We start from the raw sequence: 22,039 nt of genomic DNA, 5'->3' as shown, positions 1-22,039 counted from the left end.
CCCATGCACCCATTTCATTTGCAGAGCTTCTCCCCCTCCTCCTCTGGGCTTCTCTCTGTCCCCAAAACACCCCACTTCTGGAATGCACTACCCCACTCCATTTGTGCTGCCAGAGCTGTTGACTCTTTTGAAGTTATGGTGTTTGACAGTGCTATTACTTTGTTTGTGTGGAAAGTAAAACTAATCAGATGTGAGTAGAGTTATTATTGTTATTTTATAGCTGATCTGTGATAATCTTCACAGAGCAATCTGCAAAAGTTTGTCGCTAAAAAGGGACATAATGTACTTTTTAGGATAAAAACAAACTTAGGTTAACTAATTTGCTGCAGGTACAGAGAAAAATTAACAACCTTTTCTTCCTTTCTTCTGCATAGAAAAGCTGGTTTCTGTGGAGCTGAGCTGTAGTGCTTGGCCCAGCCATGTAGTGTTGGAGCCAGGTTTGCCCCTCTTGCTGGAGTGCAATCTGGGGGCCAGTGACACACCCTTCAATGTCTCCTGGCTAAAGGACGGACAACCGCTGTATCTAGAGGGGAGCGACTACCTGCAGCACTTGGCCAATGGATCCCTCCTCCTGTTGCCAGTGTCTAAGGACAGCCAGCCGGCCCGTGGTGTGGCGGGAGCTTACAGCTGTGTGACTGGTAGCACCCATGGAGCACTGATGAGCCGGACTGTGAATGTGCTCCAAGCAAGTAGGTGTCCCTGGTTACTTCTGAGTGCTGTGGTCAAGTGCAGGTTAGGGTAGCTGAAGACTCAGAATTATCTTTTGGTACATTGTGAGTGAATATTGATCTATACATGTGTAAACTCTGTAGGATGGCTTTAATAATAAATAAATTAATTAATTAATTAAAACACAGCTGCAGCTCTCCCTTGATTGACCATAATCTCAGTCACATACTAGACTGAAACCAGAGACAAGAGAAGACACAGAAGTCTAGTTTCCTCTTAAACTGCTTTAATGACACATTATAACATGCTAAAAAAGGCTATTGTGAAATTTTTGCTCATTTATGACAAAATATACTGCCTACCCAAGCATTAATTAGTGAATTTTAGTGGTATCTCTGTTTCCAGTCTTTGTTCTAAACCAGCATAGCTGGTTGTATCTTCACATTCATCATAATGCTCTCACAGCTTAGTCTCACAAAAGCATGTACGGAATTAAAAATTATAATACCTGAAAATTGGTGATGCATATGTAGTTATGGGTGTCCAGCTGCTGTATCTTCTCACAGTACCCAACATGTTTAATGATGCAGTATTTTCAAAAAAAAAATATTGGTTTGATTCGTGCATCTACTTAAAGAATCCAGTGTGCTATAGTGTGCATGGGCTTACATGCCTACTGACAGCAATTCTCTGTTTTGTCAAGGGAATTTTTTTTGCATGGATGGACATTAACTTGCTTCTCTTCTGCTTCAGCTAGAAGCTAACAAGTGTCCTGGGATCAGGTATATGCTGGCACAGAGTGAATGAGGAAGAATGGATGGAAATTTAAAAAAAAGAGAAATACAGGGGTATGAAGAATGCGAGTACAGGCTGTAGTTTTTAATCGGCCCTCCAAAGAGGCCTCTTCCTCTCGCACTCCTAAGTGGTAGTCTTTATTTAGCCATTAGCTTTGTGTAAAATGAGACAGTATCCTCTATGGATGCCCCTTCTTTTGTCAGCTGTCACATGCCTATTTATGAGGATCTCTTGTTTGACAGACAATGAGGACTAAAGGGAAGGGAGGGGGTATGTTGGCTGAATGGTGGGAAGGCAGACAAGGCTGAAGAGAGTTTGTGATGATGGTGAAAGGAAAGGCTTCTGAGACCATTAAGAATGACCTTCAGTTTGCACACATGTGTGTATAGGTGTGTGGTGTCTGAATTAAATTACTAGCAAGGGGGTATGAGATAGATGTGACCACTGGGAAGGAGGATGAAGCCGAAATGCCTCAGCACTCACACTGGGCGGACATTCTTAGCTCCTATGGCGTCTTCACGAGCAGGAATGAGACTGAAAAACTGAATGTAGCAGAGATCACATCTGTAAAAACACATTAAGAAAACCACCTGCTCCAGTCAATCTGTCGTAATATATGATGTGTGTTGTTAAGGCAGATGTAGTGAAAGAGATTTTCCCTCTCTTGAAATACAAACCAGTCTAACTCACTCTTCTCCTCAAAATGACAGAGGTAGCATGCTGAGTGCACATCACATTTTTCAAATGCATTCACAGGTAAATTATGATGTGGTTAAAAAACAGCTTTTTGTGTTAATTAGCGCAATTAACCTTTCTCATTATGAGACTGCTGAGGGGAATGTCAATATTTCTTAATTCTTACAAGCTTTTGCAAACCGTTTCAAACAAACAGTTGACATCTTAACAAGGAAAAGAGAACGCTCTCCTCTGAGACACGATTCTGTAATTTACATGTTTTAGTTATTCCAAGCTTCAGCAGTGGATATTCAGGGTTCTAGCCAGCAGTCGATTGCCTGGTGCTGCACCGGGCTGAAAATTTCACTGGTTTGCTATCGGAACTCATCGCCATCATCACAGTTAGTGAGCGGGCAGGGCTATTAGTAGTGGAAAGCGGTTGTCCAACACGAACCTCCCAGTCCTCCGATTGTCGGGCTGTGATTTTTTTTTTTTTCTGGCTAGAACCTGAGATTAGAAATATACATTTTTGGGATTTATTATTTTTCTTGACTTTAATTACATGATTTTTTTGTGTCTTATTTTAAGGTAGCACAGTATTAATGCAGACACAACATGCCAGTAAAAGATGTGAAAGAGAATGTGAAGAATAGCTTTTCAAACCTCGATGAGAAATGCTAGTTCAGAGCCATCTAACATTACAAGAAAAACTCGAAAGCCTTCTGTTTACTGACAGATATTGCAGAAATACTGTAAACGGCCTGCTTTTGTTAATACTACTGCAGTAGCTGCTTTCAAAGGCATGTTAGCATCAGCAAAAAATAGATAACACAGTCCTTTGAGTTTTTCTTTTAACAAACTATGCAATTTAAACTTTAGACGATATTGCAAGGTCAAAGAGAAGTCGACTTCAAACTTGACACAAAACTTACTGTTGTCCCCAGCAATACACCAAGTCTGAAGTGGATCAGATGGACTGTTGTTGCAGCAGGAAAACAACACTCACACATACAAATACAAAGATTCTTCTATTTATCAGAGAGGTTCCGTTTAAAAGTTGGGTAGAAAACAAGTCACAGGTTGAATTATCCGCTTTCACAAGGGGAGGAGGAAAAAGGTGCAATCGGATAGCTGTGGAGCCAAAGAGTGGGGCAGAGATAGGGGAACGAAAAGACAGAGTTGGGGTAAAATCAAGGGCAGCCGTGACAAAGAAAGAGTGAAGCACAGAGATAAGATAAATGAGAGAGAGAAAGCAAAGAAACCTGATTTTTTATTTATTTATTTTTTTTGGACAAACACATTGAGGGATAAAAATTTGGGGGTTAAAATGCCCAATGAGTTGCCTGAAAATATTTCTTACATAGAAAGACTTTGTTGCTAGGAAACAATTGGTCATATTTCAACCCTGTGGCTTGGCATACTTGGAGTGTTACAATGAAAAATTACCCAGTGTATCATGACAAGCCCTTTCAGTTCAGTGTTAGCTCTGCAGCATCTGAGATTGTGATGGACCTGCCATGGAATTTCAACACGGGTGTCGGGATACTCGTGGAGCACTAGGAAAAAAAGACTAATATGATTATGCTCTGATAGAATGGAGGTCCCAGCAAGTCGCTATTGTTCAATCACAGCATGAGGAAAATGTCTTCTCTGAACACCCGTCGCCCCCCTTTGCATTGTCTAATGGCTAGCGTACACTCTCACATATCAGCTGTTGTTCGCTATTCACATGCAGACACCCTCCTGTGCACACATACACCTGTGAACATGTACGCACACAGTGCTTCAGAAATGTAATCAAAAATTGTCTGTGCAGGCACTAGAGAACAAGTAGTGCCAGTACACTGGCACTTAAATTTACAAACGTGCACACACCAGTGCACGCTCATTGAGCATGGAAACCTATCAGGCAGTTTGGAAGTGTTACAAGTTGTGTTTACATGGAAGGATCATGCTGCAATGGCAGAGGTTAATCATCAATGGCTCCTGCATGACTTGCTACCCAACAGTCAGTGAGAGATTTTCTGAAATGAATCAAATCCTTTTGGCTACGATGACCAAGCAGCTCTGTTAGTCTGTGTGTACTCATTGAGAAACTTTGTTCCCTCAGCACATTGGGAAAACACAGATGGCCGGTTTGTTGACATGACTAACAGTTGGAGCGATAGGGCTTAGGGTGATTTTGGATAGTCTGTCCAGTGTCTCCTCAGCTTACAGTGGTTTGGGGAAACTCTTGAAAAGAAAAAAAAAAAAATTGGGATGGTGTGAGTTTAGAAATCTTGAGCTTGCCATGTGATTGGCTGCAAGCTTGAAAACATGCATGCAGTACCTGAAAATGGTTTCTCCTGTTGGTTTTTCAGGCTCTCCACTCAGTCCTCACTTTGCAGACTGAAAGCTATGCCGGTGGTATAGCTGTGTCTATGGCAATATGGGTCTGTCTGTAAACGCTGTGTCCTTGAAAGGTTTGAGCTTACTGACTTCTGTCCAATTTTTCTAAATTGGGCAGGTTCCAAATATTTTCACCCATCCAGTCTACTAAATGGCTTAAGCTCAGGTTTGTGCAAAGACATTCGTTATTCCCAGATAACTGAATGAATCCACTGAACACAAAACTATGCCTGTCTAGTTTTTGGTTTTGAATTTAATTTCCTAATAATTATTAGATGGTCTTGAACATTTGGCTGTTCAGGTTAAAAGTAACAGAAATACTGTTTTCAGTTAAAAAGCTGCAGGGATAAAATGTTGGATACCCATTTTCAGAATATTTGGGAAAACTTTAGAAATGGCTTCAATATCACACGTCCACACATTTATGTTTATAACACTCCTGGATGATGTTTACATGTTTTGAGGCTGCAGATCTGGTCTGAACTGCCTATATGATTATTTCTACAAGGAGAAAGTACTTTACATAAACCAGAAAGACTGGCTGATTGGATGCCTCAGCTTATTTAACATTTAAAGAAACCCATATGATGTTATTAGCAGAAAGTGTCTTACAGCCTATAACATGGCTAATGTAATTAGACACACTGTGTTTTGGGCATTTTTGAGTGTCCTTTTTGCTTTCTTATTTCTTAGTTTTTCCCCCTTAGAGTTGCCTTCTGTTTTCTTGCTCTGCACTTTCCTTTGATCCACCCCTCTCCCTACTTCTAAGTCAGCGTTACAAACGAAGAGGCTGGGACAGCCAGTCTGTTTTGTTCTCTCTTCCAACACCCTGTTGGGGTCAGAGGTTAGAGGCCCTCAGACGGTACTCACTGCTGCCCCCTGGTGCTCAGCTTTACCTTCAGAAGAAAGCGTTCCCTTGTCTGTGAATGTGTAAAGGCTGTGAAAACTGGAGTCCTGCCAAGAGTCGACCTGGACAGACAAATAAAGCCAAGCCTGATTAAGTCCCTAAATTTCTCCTAATCAGGACATTCAAGGGTATTTAAATGGCCTCAACAAGTTTTTAATCAAATTACAAAAATTAAAACAGTACCACTTAAAGCCCTACAACGGCTGCAATCCAAAAACTGGGAGTTTTAAATTCAGACTGCAGAAGTAATATTCATGTATAGTTCTGGACTCACTGTTTTTAAAATAAAGTGACATAAAAAAAAAAAAACTGTTAATGGGATAACTGTCAGGGTTAGCTCTGTTTGTATTATGGTTTGAGTTATCGATTAGTGTGCTGATCCCCTTTTGCAGCCCATGGTATTTGAATGAATTTGAATGCGTACTTTGGTATGCATTCAAATTCAGTCTCAGTGGGCTGTAGTAGACAGGGAGCTGTGGATAAATTGTGGACCATGGCCAGATGTTAACATATGAGGAGACGCTTTGATAAATGACCCTCTGGATTCTATCGTTTCTGTACCCGCAGGTCTGTCTAAATTCCGTCTGGAGCCATCGCCCCAAAAAGTGCCCACTGGAGGAGCTGCCCGCTTTGAGTGCCAGATTGAAGGAGTACCCACCCCCCTTATTACCTGGGAAAAAGATGAAGTAGCAATTCCAGAGGGAACAAGGTAACTACATTTTGTATTCTGCTGTAATACTTTGCCTTTTTATTGTATGTTAAATATTCTCATAATCTGCATTTTGCACATGATTTCATATTGATGATATTTTAGTAAAATCTAATGCAAACTCACCACAACTCTGTACAAGAGAGTGTTTGGAGTCAAACTGGATGTTGAAGTTTTTGACTTCATTTTTCTTCTTTTAGTTTGTTTAGTAAGTATGAAATATTGTTTCAGTTAGTTTTTTCTTTTCTAAGGCTTAGTTTGTTTTATTTCAAGTGCTTAAAAAGTTTTTCAACATTTAGTTTTAGTTTTCTATTTTAGTTTTAGTAAGCAAGTGAGCTTGCATGCAAAAACAACAAATCAATCCTTGTCGTTTTGCAGTTCATGCATGGAAATTACCACAAACTGAGGTGCACAGCACACTAAAATGATGATGTTTATCAAAGTGTTATGTCTAGATTTATTCAAAGCAAAACTTGTTTGACACTGAATATAGCTACTTCAGATTTTTCGTGAAAATGTAGAACGGTAAACACTCATAAAGGATCAGTTGTATTCTCCGTTTAGAAACTTTGAGCATTTAAAAAAGTTGAGGGAGCAGAACAGCAGGGTTTACACTCACTACTTACATTACATATGTTTTTGTTCATTAAAATGGCCCAAGGACTTTCTCATGCCCCGCATCTATCTGTACACAGCTTTGAATTTAAATGTGCCATATCTACAAACTAACTGACTTTGGAAAACATTTGCGATAAAGATAAATGTACATGTAAACTATCACAGTGCAGCTTAATTGCATTCAATTCATCATTTATCCATATAGCCCTTTGGTATATAGAGTTGCATATTTTTACAGCAAGAAAGACTGAGCCATTTCTAAAGTAAGATACCTGGATGTTAATACTTACAAGGATGCTAAAGAATCTCTTTGAAAAGCAAAACAAACAACTCAAAGAAAATACATTTCAGAATATAAGGTTGGAGTCACATCCTCGACTGGTCTTGATCCCTGTTAATTCTCTCACATTCTCATTTACTGGGTCATTTAACAATATCGACATTTCTCCTGGCCCTGGAATTTGTTTCCAGCCTTATTACATCAAAGTGTTAATGGTTGCTGTAGCCTTGTATGACCCACAACCAGCTTGCTCCTCATAAGGTCTCATAAGGTGCTGGGATATGGCTCTTCCATCTCAGGCACCATTAATGTCCTTCCACAAAAATCAATTATATATATATATATATATATATATATATATATATATATATATATATATATATATATATATATATATATATATATGCTGCCTTGATCTTGGCCTGTAGCCTCCTTGTGGCTGTTCATCTTATAGCCAAGCATCTCAAAGATCACTGTTGCTGTGGTATAGATCAGCTGGTTGGTTTCAGTCATGGTTGCAGTAGGGATTGTCTGTAATGCTGCAGTCACATCTTCTAGTATACGTTCAGAAGGTACTTCAGCCATGGAGGGTCCAGGTTTCCAGCTTAGCCATGATCTTCCCCTTCAGGTCAGGTTTCTGGCATTCAATGTACCAATTGTGCTTGCGGCTTGGCACCCAATCTCAGAGTGTGGAGATGATGACATCTCCCCCCTGACGTGACGTCCTGGCTCCCCCTTGCTGTAGCAATCGTGTTGTACCTCATCAGTCTCTAGTTGCAGTAGCAGTTGCTTCTTGCAGTTGATGGAACACTGAGCTACTAGTTGTTTCAATGGTAGCTGTCAAAGAATCCATAGGCCCCAGATCCTCTTCATGTAACATCTTTCACTGGGGTTACATGCATAGTAGCATTCCAACAGTTCCCTGTTCTCATCCCTTATGCCTTAACCTTGTTCCAGCACCCTATTTCTCATCATTATGTTCTGGTTCCTCAGCACCTGATGTGTATCTTGTTAATCTGGGCAACGTATGAGCTGGCATGGCTTCAGTTATATATCTTTTGCTCATGTTCTAAGGTAGTCTTGGGTAATACCTTAGGGGGACCTTTACTGTATGCATGCCCTGGCTGGGATTCAAACCCCCAACCTATTGACCCTTATGAAATAAAAAAAAATTAGGGGTGGGACTCGATTTAATTACAAGCTTTGTAATTAATTAATCAAAATTAATCGCATTTTAATCGCATTTCAATATTTGACATGAGAAATATTAATTTAAGTTTAGTTGATGAATGAATCAATATGCATAAGCTTAAACTTCAAAATCTTGTTTATTTTCCCACCAGTCTACTACACAACCAATGAAGGGTGGAAGTGCTCCTGTGATAAGCAAACACCTGAAATTAAAGTTCAGCATCATAACTGGATAGTTTTATTCAACATTAATGTCTCACTTGTTATAGTTGGAAATTAATCATTCTCTCAGCTGTATTCCTTGATGTTGAAATGCGTCATGCTTGTTTTAACAGCTTATTTTCAATAAAAGACTTAAAATTAAACCACAAAAAGGAGAAAAAGTTCGTTCTCCGTTTAATCAGCTGCTTTTACACAGCTGTGCTTCGCACTCACGGTTGCTAGGCGACATGAGCTACGCAGAGGTGACGGCAGCTGATATGAAGGTTAGCCGCTCACTTCCGGCCTTTGTGGTGTTCGTGGGCTGCGAAAGACGTGGGCCGGGTCCTTCGCAGGATGCGGCCCCTAATTTGGACATTGTGCGTCGATATAATCTGTATGCCGGGAACTCACGCACTGAGAAACGTTCCACGGTGCAAAGTGCGATTAAAATACGTTAAAATTTTTAACGCGTTAATTTCCCCGTAATTAATTAATCGAAATTAACGCGTTAAAGTCCCACCCCTAAAAAAATATATAAAAAATTGGGGCATTCTGTGATACTATGAACAGCTTGCATTCAGAATTCCCTATCGCAGTCATTTTTATCCAGTTTATCTTTACAGTGGTTATACACAAAGGTACTCTCTCCTGAATGAAGATGGTGCCTTATGGGGACTCAGGAGCCAGGAACCCCACAAAGCTGATCAGCTAGATGTTTCATGCTACAGGGCACTGAGCCATTTATGCAGCCATTTTTTCATTTTCACTCATTCTCCTTCTGAATCCTTCTTCCTCTGTCATCTCTCTCTTTTTTTTGTCCTGTGTGCAACAGGTTCATTTCCCTTCCTAACGGGGTGCTTCAGATTCTGGAGGTGACCAAGCATGATGAGGGTGTATACCGCTGTGTTGCCTCCAATTCTGCTGGGAAGGACATCAGTCATGAAGCCAGGCTCTCTGTCACCTCAGGTAAGACCTGTTGCAGTCCTTTGTAGTGTTGAATAGACAGCCAGGCACCCCCGATAACTCCCGTCCCTTCCACCAGTTTGAGTTTTTGATTAAAATTTATTGGATATATCCACTGCTAACAAAATGACACTTTTTCATTTGAGGAGTTTTCTTGTCACATGTGCATTTGTAAATATAGTGAGTGTTTTTATAGCATTTTATTATTATTTCTGGAAAACTTTTGTATTTTTAGTAACTTTAGCTGGAATTTTAGCAACTGTTTGCTGTAATACTTGCTGCAAATATTTTTTTCTGCTCAAAGGTTTATCAACTGCACATATTTAAGGTCTTCACATTATGCTTGTGTAAAATGGATATGCATATTGGGTCATGATTGGCTTTTTTATAATTGATGTGAAGTCCCAAAATCATGATGGTACGCCATGTTGATGTCTCAAGGTGATCACAGAGAAACTTTCCACCTTCAGCAGATAAATTAGCAAACAGCCTTCTAGTGTCAAACTGCAGCAACATCAATCTGCAGAATGAAGGTCAAATATCCAAGTGATGGACATTTCTGTGGCAGCAGCTTTAATGATACACTGGGATGCATTATAAGAAAGTACAGTGGATCTGTTGGTGTTGAAGATACTTTTTGCTGTGATTATTTCAGGATGGTGGTCACATAGGAACAGCTGATACTATACACATACACAGCTTTTCACTGTAACTGTTAAATCTAAAGCCTAAAAAGATGTCAAGGCATGTGATATTGGTGCCTTGTTAGATTCAAAGAAGGAATGCAATGGGCCAGTTCAGCAACACCAAACACTCTGAAGAGAAGACTACCAAAGTCCATGATAGCAGAATTATTTCCATGGTTAAGAAAAACAACTTCACAACATCTAATGCAACAAGGGTCTACAACAGGGGTCGGCAACCTTTAACACTCGAAGAGCCATTTGAACCTGTTTTCCACGGAAAAGAAAACACAGAGAGCTGCAAATACTACCGGAAGCTGGTAGCAGCTACCGCAAGTGACGCATACATTGAGAAGCGAAAATAAATAAATAAAAATGATTTTATTTTAATATTTCAAGATCACAATTTCTCCGTGAATCGCCACCTTATCGTGGTGGAGGGGTTTGTGTGTCCCAGTGATCCCAGGAGCTATGTTGTCTGGGGGCTTGTCCCCCTGGCAGGGTCTCCCATGGCAAACTGGTCCTGGGTGAGGGTCCAGACAAAGAGCGGTTCAGAAGACCCTTATGAGTGAAAAAACAAGGGAACAGTTTACCCTGCCCGGGATAGGGTTACCGGGGCCCCACCCTGGAGCCAGGCCTGGGGAGGGAGCTCGAGGGAGAGCGTCTGGTGGCCAGGCATTAGCCCGTGGTGCTTGGCCGGGCGCAGCCCGAAGAGGTTACATGGGCCCGCCCTCCTGCAGGCCCACCACCCGCAGGAGGTGTCGTAGGGGTCGGGTGCAATGTGTGTCGGGCGGTGGCCGAGGGCGGAGGCCCTGGCGGACCGATCCCCGGCTATCGAAACTGGCTGTTGGGACATGGAATGTCACCTCTCTGGTGGGGAAGGAGCCTGAGCTAGTGCGTGAGGTTGAGAGATACCAGCTAGACATAGTTGGGCTCACCTCAACGCATGGCCTGGGCTCTGGAACCAGTCTCCTGGAGAAGGGCTGGACTCTGTTCCAGTCTGGAGTTGCCCTCGGTGAGAGGCGGCGAGCTGGGGTGGGTATTCTTGTATCCCCCCGGCTTGCTGCCTGTACGTCGGAGTTTTCACCGGTGGACGAGAGGGTAGTTTCCCTGCGCCTTCGGGCTGGGGAACGGGTCCTGACTGTTGTTTGCGCTTATGCGCCGAATGACAGTTCAGGGTACCCACCCTTTTTGGAGCTGCTGGGTGGGGTGCTGGAGAGTGCTCCATCTGGTGACTCCATAGTCTTGCTGGGAGACTTCAACGCTCACGTGGGCAATGACAGTGAGACCTGGAGGGGCGTGATTGGGAGGAACGGCCTGCCCGATCTGAACCCGAATGGTGTTTTGTTATTGGACTTCTGTGCAAACCACAGTTTGTCCATAACAAACACCGTGTTCGAACACAAGGATGTCCATAAGTGCACATGGCACCAGGACACCCTAGGTCGCAGGTCGATGATCGATTTTGTAATCGTATCATCAGATCTGCGGCCGTATGTTCTGGACACTCGGGTGAAGAGAGGAGCTGAGCTGTCAACTGATCACCACCTGGTGGTGAGTTGGATCAGGTGGCGGGGGAAGATGCTGGACAGACCTGGCACACCTAAACGTATTGTGAGGGTGTGCTGGGAACGCCTGGCAGAAGCCCCAGTCCGGGAGATCTTCAACTCCCACCTCCGGCAGAACTTCGACAGCATTCCGAGGGAGGCTGAGGACATTGAGTCCGAATGGACCATGTTCCGCACCTCCATTGTTGAGGCTGCTGCTCAGAGCTGTGGCTGCAAGGTGGTTGGTGCCTGTCGTGGTGGTAACCCCCGAACCAGATGGTGGTCACCGGAGGTGAAGGGAGCCATCAAGCTGAAGAAAGAGTCCTATCGGGCTTGGTTAGCCTGTGGGACTCCTCCGGCAGCTGACAGGTATCGACAGGCCAAGCGGAATGCAGCTCAGGTAGTGGCCAAAGCAAAAACTCGGGTGTGGGAGGAGTTTGGTGAGGCTATGGAAAAAGACTTTCGGACGGCATCGAAGCGATTCTGGCAAACCGTCAGGCGACTCAGGAGGGGAAAGCAGTGCTTCACTCACACTGTTTATAGTGCGGGGGGGGGTGCTGCTGACTTCAACTGAGGCTATAGTCGGACGGTGGAAGGAATACTTCGAGGACCTTCTGAATCCCACTGACACGCCTTCTGTAGTGGAAGCAGAGTCTGGGGATGAGGGGGATGACTTGACCATCACTGGGGGTGAGGTCACTGAGGTAGTTAAACAACTCCTTGGTGGCAGAGCCCCTGGGGTGGACGAGATTCGCCCTGAGTTCCTGAAGGCTCTGGATGTTGTAGGGCTGTCTTGGTTGACACGCCTCTGCAACATCACGTGGAGATCTGGGGCAGTGCCATTGGATTGGCAGACCGGGGTGGTGGTCCCCATCTTTAAGAAGGGAGACCGGAGGGTGTGCTCCAACTTTCGGGGGATCACACTCCTCAGCCTCCCCGGTAAGGTCTATGCCAGGGTGCTGGAAAGGAGGGTGCGTCCGTTAGTCGAACCTCGGATTCAGGAGGAACAATGCGGTTTTCGTCCTGGTCGTGGAACGCTGGACCAGCTCTTTATCCTCAAGGATATTCGAGTGTGCGTGGGAGTTTGCCCAACCAGTCTACATGTGCTTTGTGGACTTGGAGAAGGCATTCGACCGTGTTCCTCGGGGTGTTCTTTGGGAGGTTCTGCGGGAGTATGGGGTGTCTGGCCCATTGTTGCGGGCCATTCAGTCCTTGTACAACCACACTGAGAGCTTGGTCCGTATAGCCGGTAATAAGTCGGATTTGTTTCCTGTGGGTGTTGGACTCCGTCAGGGCTGCCCTTTGTCACCGATTCTGTTCATAATTTTTATGGACAGAATTTCTAGGCGTAGCCAGGTGGCGGAAGGCTTCTTCCTTGGTGGCCTCAGAGTCTCATCTCTGCTTTTTGCAGATGATGCGGTTCTGTTGGCTTCATCAGGGGGGGGCCTCCAGCTCGCAGTGGAACGGTTCGCAGCCGAGTGTGAAGCGGCTGGCATGAGAATCAGCACCTCTAAGTCTGAGGCCATGGTCCTCAGCCGGAAAAGGGTGGAGTGCCATCTCCAGCTCAGGAACGAGTTCTTGCCTCAAGTGGAGGAGTTTAAGTATCTCGGGGTCTTGTTCACGAGTGATGGGCGAAGGGAACGGGAGATCGACAGGCGGATCGGGGCTGCTTCTGCAGTGATGCGGACGCTGCACCGGTCCGTCGTGGTGAAGAGGGAGCTTAGCGTAAAAGCGAAGCTCTCGATTTACCGGTCGATCTACGTTCCTACCCTCACCTATGGTCACGAGCTTTGGGTAGTGACCGAAAGAATAAGATCGCGAATACAAGCGGCAGAAATGAGTTTCCTTCGAAGGGTGGCTGGCCTCTCCCTTAGAGATAAGGTGAGGAGTGCGGCCATCCGGGAGGGGCTCAGAGTAGAGCCGCTGCTCCTCCACATCGAAAGGAGCCAGTTGAGGTGGCTCGGGCATCTGATTAGGATGCCTCCTGGCCGCCTCCTGGGTGAGGTGTTCCGGGCATGTCCCACCGGGAAGAGGCCCCGTGGTAGACCCAGGACACGCTGGAGAGATTATGTATCTCGGCTGGCCTGGGAACGCCTTGGGGTCCCTCCGGATGAGCTGGCTGGGGAGAGGGAAGCTTGGGCTTCTCTGCTTAGGCTTCTGCCCCCGCGACCCGGCCCCGGATAAGCGGAAGAAAATGGATGGATGGAAGATCACAATAATGTTCCAATTTAGAAATCCAACACAAAACGAACTGACAAAAATAAAATGCACTTCAATTGGATACTTATAATTTACTTCCACAAGCCGCACAGAGCCGCAGCATAAGCCTGAAAGAGCTGCATGCAGCTCTGGAGCCGTGGGTTGCCGACCCCTGGTCTACAATCAAAAGATGCCTTCATGACTGGAAATACAGAGAGTTTATAACAAGGTACAAAGCACTGATTACATAAAAACCAGATTAGACTTTCCCAGAAAATATCTAAAATAACCTGCACAGGTCTAGAAAATTATCTTTGGACAGATGAAACCAAGATTAAACTGTACCAGAATGACGGGAAGGGAAAATATGGAGAAGGAAAGGAACAGTCAATGATCCGAAGCATACCACTTTATCTATCAAACATGGGGGAGGCAATGTTATAGCGTGGCTGCCAGTGGAACTGGGTCGTTAGTGTTTATTGATGATGTGACTGCTAATAGAAGTACCAGGATGAATTCTGAAGCGTACAGGGCTATACTCTCAGCTCAGATTCAGTCAAATACTGCAAAACTGATAGAACAGCACTTGATGGGGGATAATGGCCCAAAACATACTGCAAAAGCAATCCAAGAGTTTCTCAAGGCAAATAAATGAGATATTCTTCAAAAGCCAAGCACTCACTTGATCAACCCAATATAGCATGCTTTTCAGATGTTAAATACCACACTGAACTGCAGAAAGGACCACAAATAAGCAGCAGTTGAAAGTGACTGTAATAAGGGCCTAACAGAGCATCTCATGGGAAGAAACAGCGTTTGGTGATTTCCACAGATTCTAGACTTAAGGGAGTCATTGACTGCAAGTGGTTGTCATTCAAGTATTAAAAACAATCTTTATATTTAAAATAAAATGATGTGATTAGTTTTGAGCCTATGAAAATGGGGGCAGCTTATAAAAATAAAAATAAAAACAATATTAAGGCAAGTTTTTTGTAAAACTCCTTGAATTAAAGCTGGAAGTCTGCACTTGAATCACATCTTAACTGTTTTTAAAATCCACTGTTGTGCTGTACAGAAACAAATCTACAAAAATTGTGTCTTTGTTCAACAAATTATGGGTCTATCTGTACAATAAAAAGTTCTAAGTTGGAAGAGTGGAAATGAAATATATTTCTTTATCTCAGTTGAATGACTGGTATCGAGAGAAGGCAGCTACTTCCTTGTAGTCTGGGCAGAAGGAGCTGATTTCAACCTGAGGCAGGCTACAAGGTGGTCAGCTGTCATTGTTGAATTGAGCTGACAATTTTTGGGGGGAGAAAACCAGATTCACGCAGGTTGATCCAAAGTGCTGTCAAATCCATGGCACATTTTATAAGGTTGAGATACTTTTGTGCTTGAAGTAGGTATTAGAACTCTTCGTTTGTGCCAGGTGACCTGAGTGTTATTTTGCAGTATGAGTACCTCATTCTCGGCAAAATTACCCAGTTAGAAGAGTGATACTGCTTTGGTGGTTATGTACCAGCACCAAACTGAAAACACACAAACCAACTAGACTGAATGCATAGCCAGTTAAGCACTTCTCAGATTCAGACAAAATGTTCTGAACTCACTCTGCACATCTTGTTCTTCTCCCTGATATTAAAGCTCCTCCTGCATGTGAGAAAAGTTCCACAGGTCACAGCACTGCAGCCCACTTAACATCAATTGTAGTTTGCTTTTAGATTTGTTTACCGAGCTGATCATGCTGATTACATATTTATCCTCACCCTGCCACTCTAACTTGAACTCACTGAGTAGGTCAATGGGATCTGTCAGGAACGTTCTATTCAAAAGCTACTGGTATTTGTTGAGAAGTGCATATTACTCATGTGTTGAAAGGTTAAGGAATTATTTGATTCAAGCCAAGAACTAATTTGGCACTATATAAATAAAATTGAACTGAAGTGAATGCCAAAAACTGACCTCTGCTTAGCCATGTGTAAGTAACTTTGACTCCAAGTGACTTTCAGAATAACCCTCTCTTTAGACTCCCAAACAATGCCTGCTGTTGAATTATACAACTTTAGTCAAGGAGGTCTGGAGAAAAAAATCACTACTATAAAGAGAACTCACTGGTGCAGTCTAGTCAGAAAGTGACTGACACACTGTTTTAATTTGCCCTTCTTCAGTATTCATTGTCGCTCATATTGCTTATAACATAGGACTTTACATTTGAGTAAAAAGCTCTTCCTCCCAGTCTGAATAAAAATGTTTCTGTCATTTTACACAGCTGATCGTGCACACCTCTGAACTTCTCCAGTTTGACACTGATGACTGACAACCAGTCCCACCCTAGAAACACATGCCTAGTAGCTCATACTGTGCTTTGTTATTGAGTGGTTCAAGCAGCTCCTAGTCCTATTTATAGTACATGTAAATGTGCAAATAAAGGCAGATTCACATTTGTATTATATGATTCTGGTGACTACTGAACCAGGAATCACATCAATTGTTTTTGCGTAACAATGTAACCAGAAAGAGTAGAACAAATTTTCACCTCTGTTGTTTTGTGATGAAACTATACCCCTCAATTTGACTACAAAGAATTACTCTGGCAAAGTTGCACTAATGATATGGCTAAGAGACATGTGAGGTATTTGTATATTAAATTCTTTACAAGTTGGACATAAAGTTAAACCATGAGACGAGGTTAATGACTACTGTCAAAGACGTCAGTCAGCAGAGCTGATCCGATACAGAGCCATCCGGCATTCGTCCGTCCATCGTATATCAACTTTTTGCTAAATTCGCTACATCTCGCTACGTCATTTATATTTGAAATCTTCTGAAACTTGGCATAAATACTCCTTGTGCAAAGCTCTACAAAATAGGGTAGACAGATTTTCAAAATTTTACTTTAATTTATGTTTATTATGTTTTCAAATTTTTTGAGAAATGTTGTACAATAATGTTAATCCCTACTCCTCCTACTCTTTTGAACCTTGGTATAAGTATTCAATGTGCAAAGCTCTGCAAAATGTTTCAGCAATTTTTTTATTTTCAATATTTTTTTTACAAATTTTTGAAATTTTTAATATTAGCAGTACATTCATGTTTAACTTAAGTGACTACCTCTTCCTTATTGATTGGCTGATTCTTTTGAAAGTTGCTACAAGTATTCATTTCGGCAAATTGGGCAAATTTTTACAAAATGCTGCAGATGAATTTCTGATTTGTAACTTTTTAAAAAAATCAAGAAATACTGTAGATTGAAGTTTAACTTCAATCGCTACTCTTCCTTATTTATAAGCCAACTCTCCCTCCCAGTTATGAATCCGAAACAGCCAAGCATTAGCATTCGCTTACCACTGTTCTTGTTTGTATAATGTCAAGCACTTTAAGCTTATGTTGTGTGTAATATTGCTATGCATTTGCCTTGCCTGGCCTTCAGAATACATTTTTTGATGCAGCACAGTTCAAAAGAATCTTTTATTCTTCTTGGCAGACTATAATCTTTTTCTTTATGGCTCCTGGCATTAGTCTTAGTCTCCCATAAATGTCTGGCACTGTGTTTTGTTCATTATGTCAGTTGCTGATTATGGCTCATTCTCCCTGTTTGATAAAAGTATAGCAAATTATTGAATAATTTGGCCAAGAATACAATTCTAACAAACTTCCAGTTATGAAATTTTGATTGAACTCTTCCAGCCTTAAATCACTGCTGACGGGAAAACTGATAATTTTGTATAATCCACATTAAACTGTAACAAAGTTAACTGAGCCTTACCTAAATGGTTAATGTTACTGCAGCTGTCAAGAAGAAAAGAGGAAACAAAATCCTCAAGATGTTCATCAATTTACATAAACAGATCAATAAATTCTCTAAGTAGAGATTATGATCCAAACCTGAAGTTAACAATGGTGTTAAAACCTTAGACTACGGTGCAGTGAATCAGTGAATAAAATTGTGAGGTACAAATTCACCATTAGAGAGCCTCTATCTGCCTCTCTCACTAGCTAGGCAGAGATCTGTCAACTTTAATTGGCTGCTCTGTGGAAAGCTTTGTGTCCTCTTTGAGTCACAGCTTATGTGCCTTTTTAAAACTAGACAAAAAGAAAGAGAGAGAGACAGATAAGGCCAAATCAAATAAATTGGACTCGACTCATTTGTTCTAAACCTTTCTGACAAAGTTGTTTCAGCAACATTTCGAGACAAAAATTCTCTTCTTGTTTTAAATTTCAATCATGTTAAAATCTTACCTCAGTTTTACTCTTAGTTTAATAACTGTGTCCTTACTCGTGCTTTTACTGGCATTCATATACAAAATATACAATAGTAAAGTAGCATCCTTTCACTCCTTACTGGATATGCAAGGATAATGTTGAAAATTAGTCATAGAAATGAATATTTCATTTCATACTTAAAATGACAAGTTGGCTATTTTCTTCCAGTGGCCTGCTGTCATAGGAGGGGACAACTTGAGTCCTTATTGCAATTCATTACATGAAAACACATGTCAGATCTAATGCCATCACTTCATTTGCTTTCATTTTTATGAATAGAACACCCAAAGCTGAGCATTGACAGCTTGATGTTGAGGTCATCAGCTCACATACTTAAATTTAAAGGCTGCAGGAAACATTTAGCAGCTTTAAACCAAGTTTCTAGTTTCCTCTATTGCGTTTACAGTCTTACTTTTATCTGCACCCACACAAGTCCTATATGAAGGTGCACCATGCAGTGCAGTCCTTAAAAGAACAGACTAAACCACTTAAACCTTAAGCATAACTCTCTATGAAGTCTTAATTAATTAATTTATGATAAGTTGCAGATTTTCAGGCCTGTTTCCTGAAATCCTTATCATTATGAGCAGCTGATGACTAGGTAAAAAGGCCCACTCACACCAGATGTACCTTGTGGACAAATACATTAAAGAAATGAGTGTCCCTTCAAACCATTAACAATACACTTTGAGTAATAGCCTTTATCAGGTAAGATTTATATGCATTCCTTAGGTCTATGAATTTGGCCATTTTATACCTGAATTATTTATTTAGTTTTTTCTTTTACAAAATATGAATGAAGAATGAGTTTGCGAATACAAACGGCAGAAATGAGCTTCCGCCGAAGGGTGGCTGGCCTCACCCTTAGAGATAGGGTGAAGAGTGCAGCCATTCGGGAGGGGCTCAAAGTAGAGCCTCCATACCGAAAGGAGTCAGTTGAGGTGGTTCAGGCATCTCACTAGGATGCCTTCTGGGCACCTCTTGGGTTAGTTGTTTCGGGCATGTCCTACCAGGAGGAGACCCTGGGGCAGACCCAGGACACGCTGGAGAGATTATATCTCTCGGCTCGCCAGGGAACGAACACCTTGGGGTCCCCCTGGATGAGCTGGAGGAGGTGGCTGGGGAGGAGGAGGTCTGGGCTTCTCTTTTTAAGCTACTGCCCCCTCGACTCAGTCCCAGATAAGCAGAAGAAGATGGATGGATGGATATTTTCTTCTGTGTGTTCTTTGTCTTTAAAATTTTGATTTTTTTAATCATAGAAGAGTTTCCCACTTTGTCTAAGTCCATTTTTAATGAGCTTTGGCCCAGAGAAAAATTGCTGCCTTTCTGGATCATGTTCACATATGACTTCTTCTTTGCCTGATTTACCTGCTTTAACCTACAACTGTGGATGGCAGAGTGAACTCTGTTCACAGACAATGATGTCTGGAAGTGTTCCTGAGCCCATGCAGTGATTTCCAAGACATAATCATATCTCTTTTTAATGCAGTACCACCTGAGGGCCCAAAGATCATGGGCATTCAATATTGATTTGTGGCCTTGTCCCTTGTACACAGATTTCTCCAGATTACCATAATATTTTGATGATGATGATGATGATGATATGTACTGTAGATGATGAGATATTCAAAGTCTTCAGAATTTTACACTGAGGAACATTATTCTGAAATTATTCCACAATTTGTAGATGTAGTTTTTTGAGCCTGGAGAAACTGCCTCTCTAAGATGTTCTTTTTAACATCCAATCATGTTACTGACCTGTTGCAAATGAAATTACTTTCATTTAAAATTAGCCATTTCTCATAACGTGGTAAAATGTCTCAGTTTAAGCATTTGGTATGTTTTCCATGTTCTACTGTGAATGAAATGTGGATTTATGAGATCTGTGTCCCAACAGTTTTGGAATTGGGTTTATAGAAGCATCACCTCTGTTCTGAATTTAACCCTCTCCCCTCAGCCAAGCCTTTTGTTTAGGCTTCATTTCTGGATTTTTCAGTATGTCTGCAGTCTGTTAGTGACGGCTCTCGTCAAATGTGCGCTGCTACCTATAAATAATATTTGTGCGTTAAGGTTTCCTAGCAAAAGCTTTACATCAAACGCTTAATTGTCATGTACTTGTCACTTCCAGGCCTTATACACGTCAAGAGTCTGGCTACAAAGCAAGCTGCAGTGATTGCTCTAATAATATTCTCGGGTGCTGTCGAGTTGCCATGAATTTCTCTGAATACAGCCTCAGACCTCTGCAGTTTAGCTTGAAGGCAGGTTAGGATTTAAGATACAGAGCCCAGTTTTTCAAAAATATCTGATAATGACACTTTAACATATACTAGATGCAAATTTGATAAACTGCTGTGACAGCTGGACCACAGGATGTTTCTTTTCTGCATTCATTTTCACTTGATTTATTAAGTGTGTATTTGAATTGCTGACAAAAGTGTAAATCTTGGCAGCTACCGTGCAGTCCAAGACCAGGATCAGGGTTCAGCACTGACTTACTTTATATTTACTGGTCCACATTGCCAAAGTATACATTTCTTTTGTTTACACAGGCTCCACTGAACCCCTGAACAGAGTTGTGATTGTGGCACCACCTCAAAATGCCACAGTCATACTTGGGCATCCTGCCGTGATGGAGTGTATGGCTCAAGGCCAGCCCAAGCCACTGGTGTCCTGGAGCAGACAAGGTAATACTGGCAAATTATCTTACTCTTTTCTCTCTGCCTCTCAGCCTATTTGTTTTTCTACTCTGCTGCATCTGTCACGCTTTCATTATTGGCGCCTCACTCGCTGTTTATCTGCCTCTCACACACAAAGAACAAACATCAGCAAGTGAGGATCAGATTTGCAGTACCTGTAGCTGTAAAGTTGTTGTCCTACTGATATTAGCTGTCTCTCTTCGACTTCTTTATCCTGCACTGAGTCATGCTTTACATAAGGTGATTTGTCACATCAATTCATTCACACCTCCACAACTTGCACACACATGAAAGATCCGTCTACATGTTGTGACTCAGCAACATTTCAATATACAAAGAATCCTTTAGAAAACTATATATACATTCTTTAGTGGTCAAACTGAACTCTAGAATTGCAGTCATCATTTGCAAAGCGGCAGCTGGAACTTGATTAGTGTCCATTTCTTTTTCACCTCATGTCGTTTTAACTGGTGGCCATAAATCCTCACTCTACAAAATGGCGGACAAAGTAAATAGGGGTCTATATAGTGAATAGGGAATGATTTCACACACACAGCCTAGGAGTGTGCCAATGCGGAGAGCTCAGTGAACTCAGACTGAAAAGTCACAGAGCCACCTGTTGGTCAGTTTGTGTGATTACAGGTCAAATCCCTTCATGTTCAAAGCAACATCTGTTTTTTTTTTTGTTTTGTTTTGTTTTTTGTGCTGTTTCTCAGGCAACTGAAAACCTGAGAAATGAGCTCCACTTTTTTCAAGGCCAGTGTCCTTTTTTTCCCCATCAACATGATCTCCTTTATTCTCTATTGCTTTCTCCTTTGATCAGATGGAAAGCCCATTTCTACTGATGTGGTTGTCCTTGCAACAAACCTGGTGATTAGAGACACAAGGCGTCACCATGCTGGTGTTTATGTCTGCCGAGCCAACAAGCCCAAGACCAGAGAGTTTGTAATTGCTGCTGCTGAGCTGCAAGTACCTGGTAAGAGTCATGTTATGTTCTAAAAAACTGAATTCAAAAAGTTGAAAGATACACTTCTTAATAGGAATTATGCAACATTTCAGTCATTAGTTTTCTCAGAAAAGGTGTCTAAAGATGTTTTCTTAACATCTTTTTCGTGGGACTGTATTAAAATCCCTCATAGTTTATTACTTTTTTTTGGAGAAAATTATTGACAGTAGGGGCCAGAAATTTTCCATAGCTCCTATTAAGAAGTGTATTTTTCAATTTTTTCAGGCAAATCTGAGATGTTCAGGTGGG

General features: G+C 42.0%; 1 protein-coding gene across 1 annotated transcript in view; it reads left to right on the top strand.

Annotated features, from left to right (window-relative positions):
• Positions 1-516: 516 nt before the first annotated feature.
• The window catches only part of igdcc4 (immunoglobulin superfamily, DCC subclass, member 4), a 44,266-nt gene continuing 22,743 nt past the window's right edge, over positions 517-22,039 (top strand). The window contains exons 1-5 of the mRNA XM_030722361.1: positions 517-689; positions 6,002-6,143; positions 9,266-9,399; positions 20,638-20,772; positions 21,608-21,760. Of these exons, the coding sequence (XP_030578221.1) occupies positions 659-689; positions 6,002-6,143; positions 9,266-9,399; positions 20,638-20,772; positions 21,608-21,760 (595 nt within the window). The 5' untranslated portion in view covers positions 517-658. The remainder of the gene's footprint in view (positions 690-6,001; positions 6,144-9,265; positions 9,400-20,637; positions 20,773-21,607; positions 21,761-22,039) is intronic.

This window comes from Archocentrus centrarchus, chromosome 3 (assembly GCF_007364275.1).
Source record: "Archocentrus centrarchus isolate MPI-CPG fArcCen1 chromosome 3, fArcCen1, whole genome shotgun sequence".
Lineage (NCBI taxonomy): Eukaryota > Metazoa > Chordata > Actinopteri > Cichliformes > Cichlidae > Archocentrus > Archocentrus centrarchus.
The sequence above is the reverse complement of the archived record's forward strand: the minus strand, read 5'-3'. Positions and strand labels throughout refer to the sequence as shown.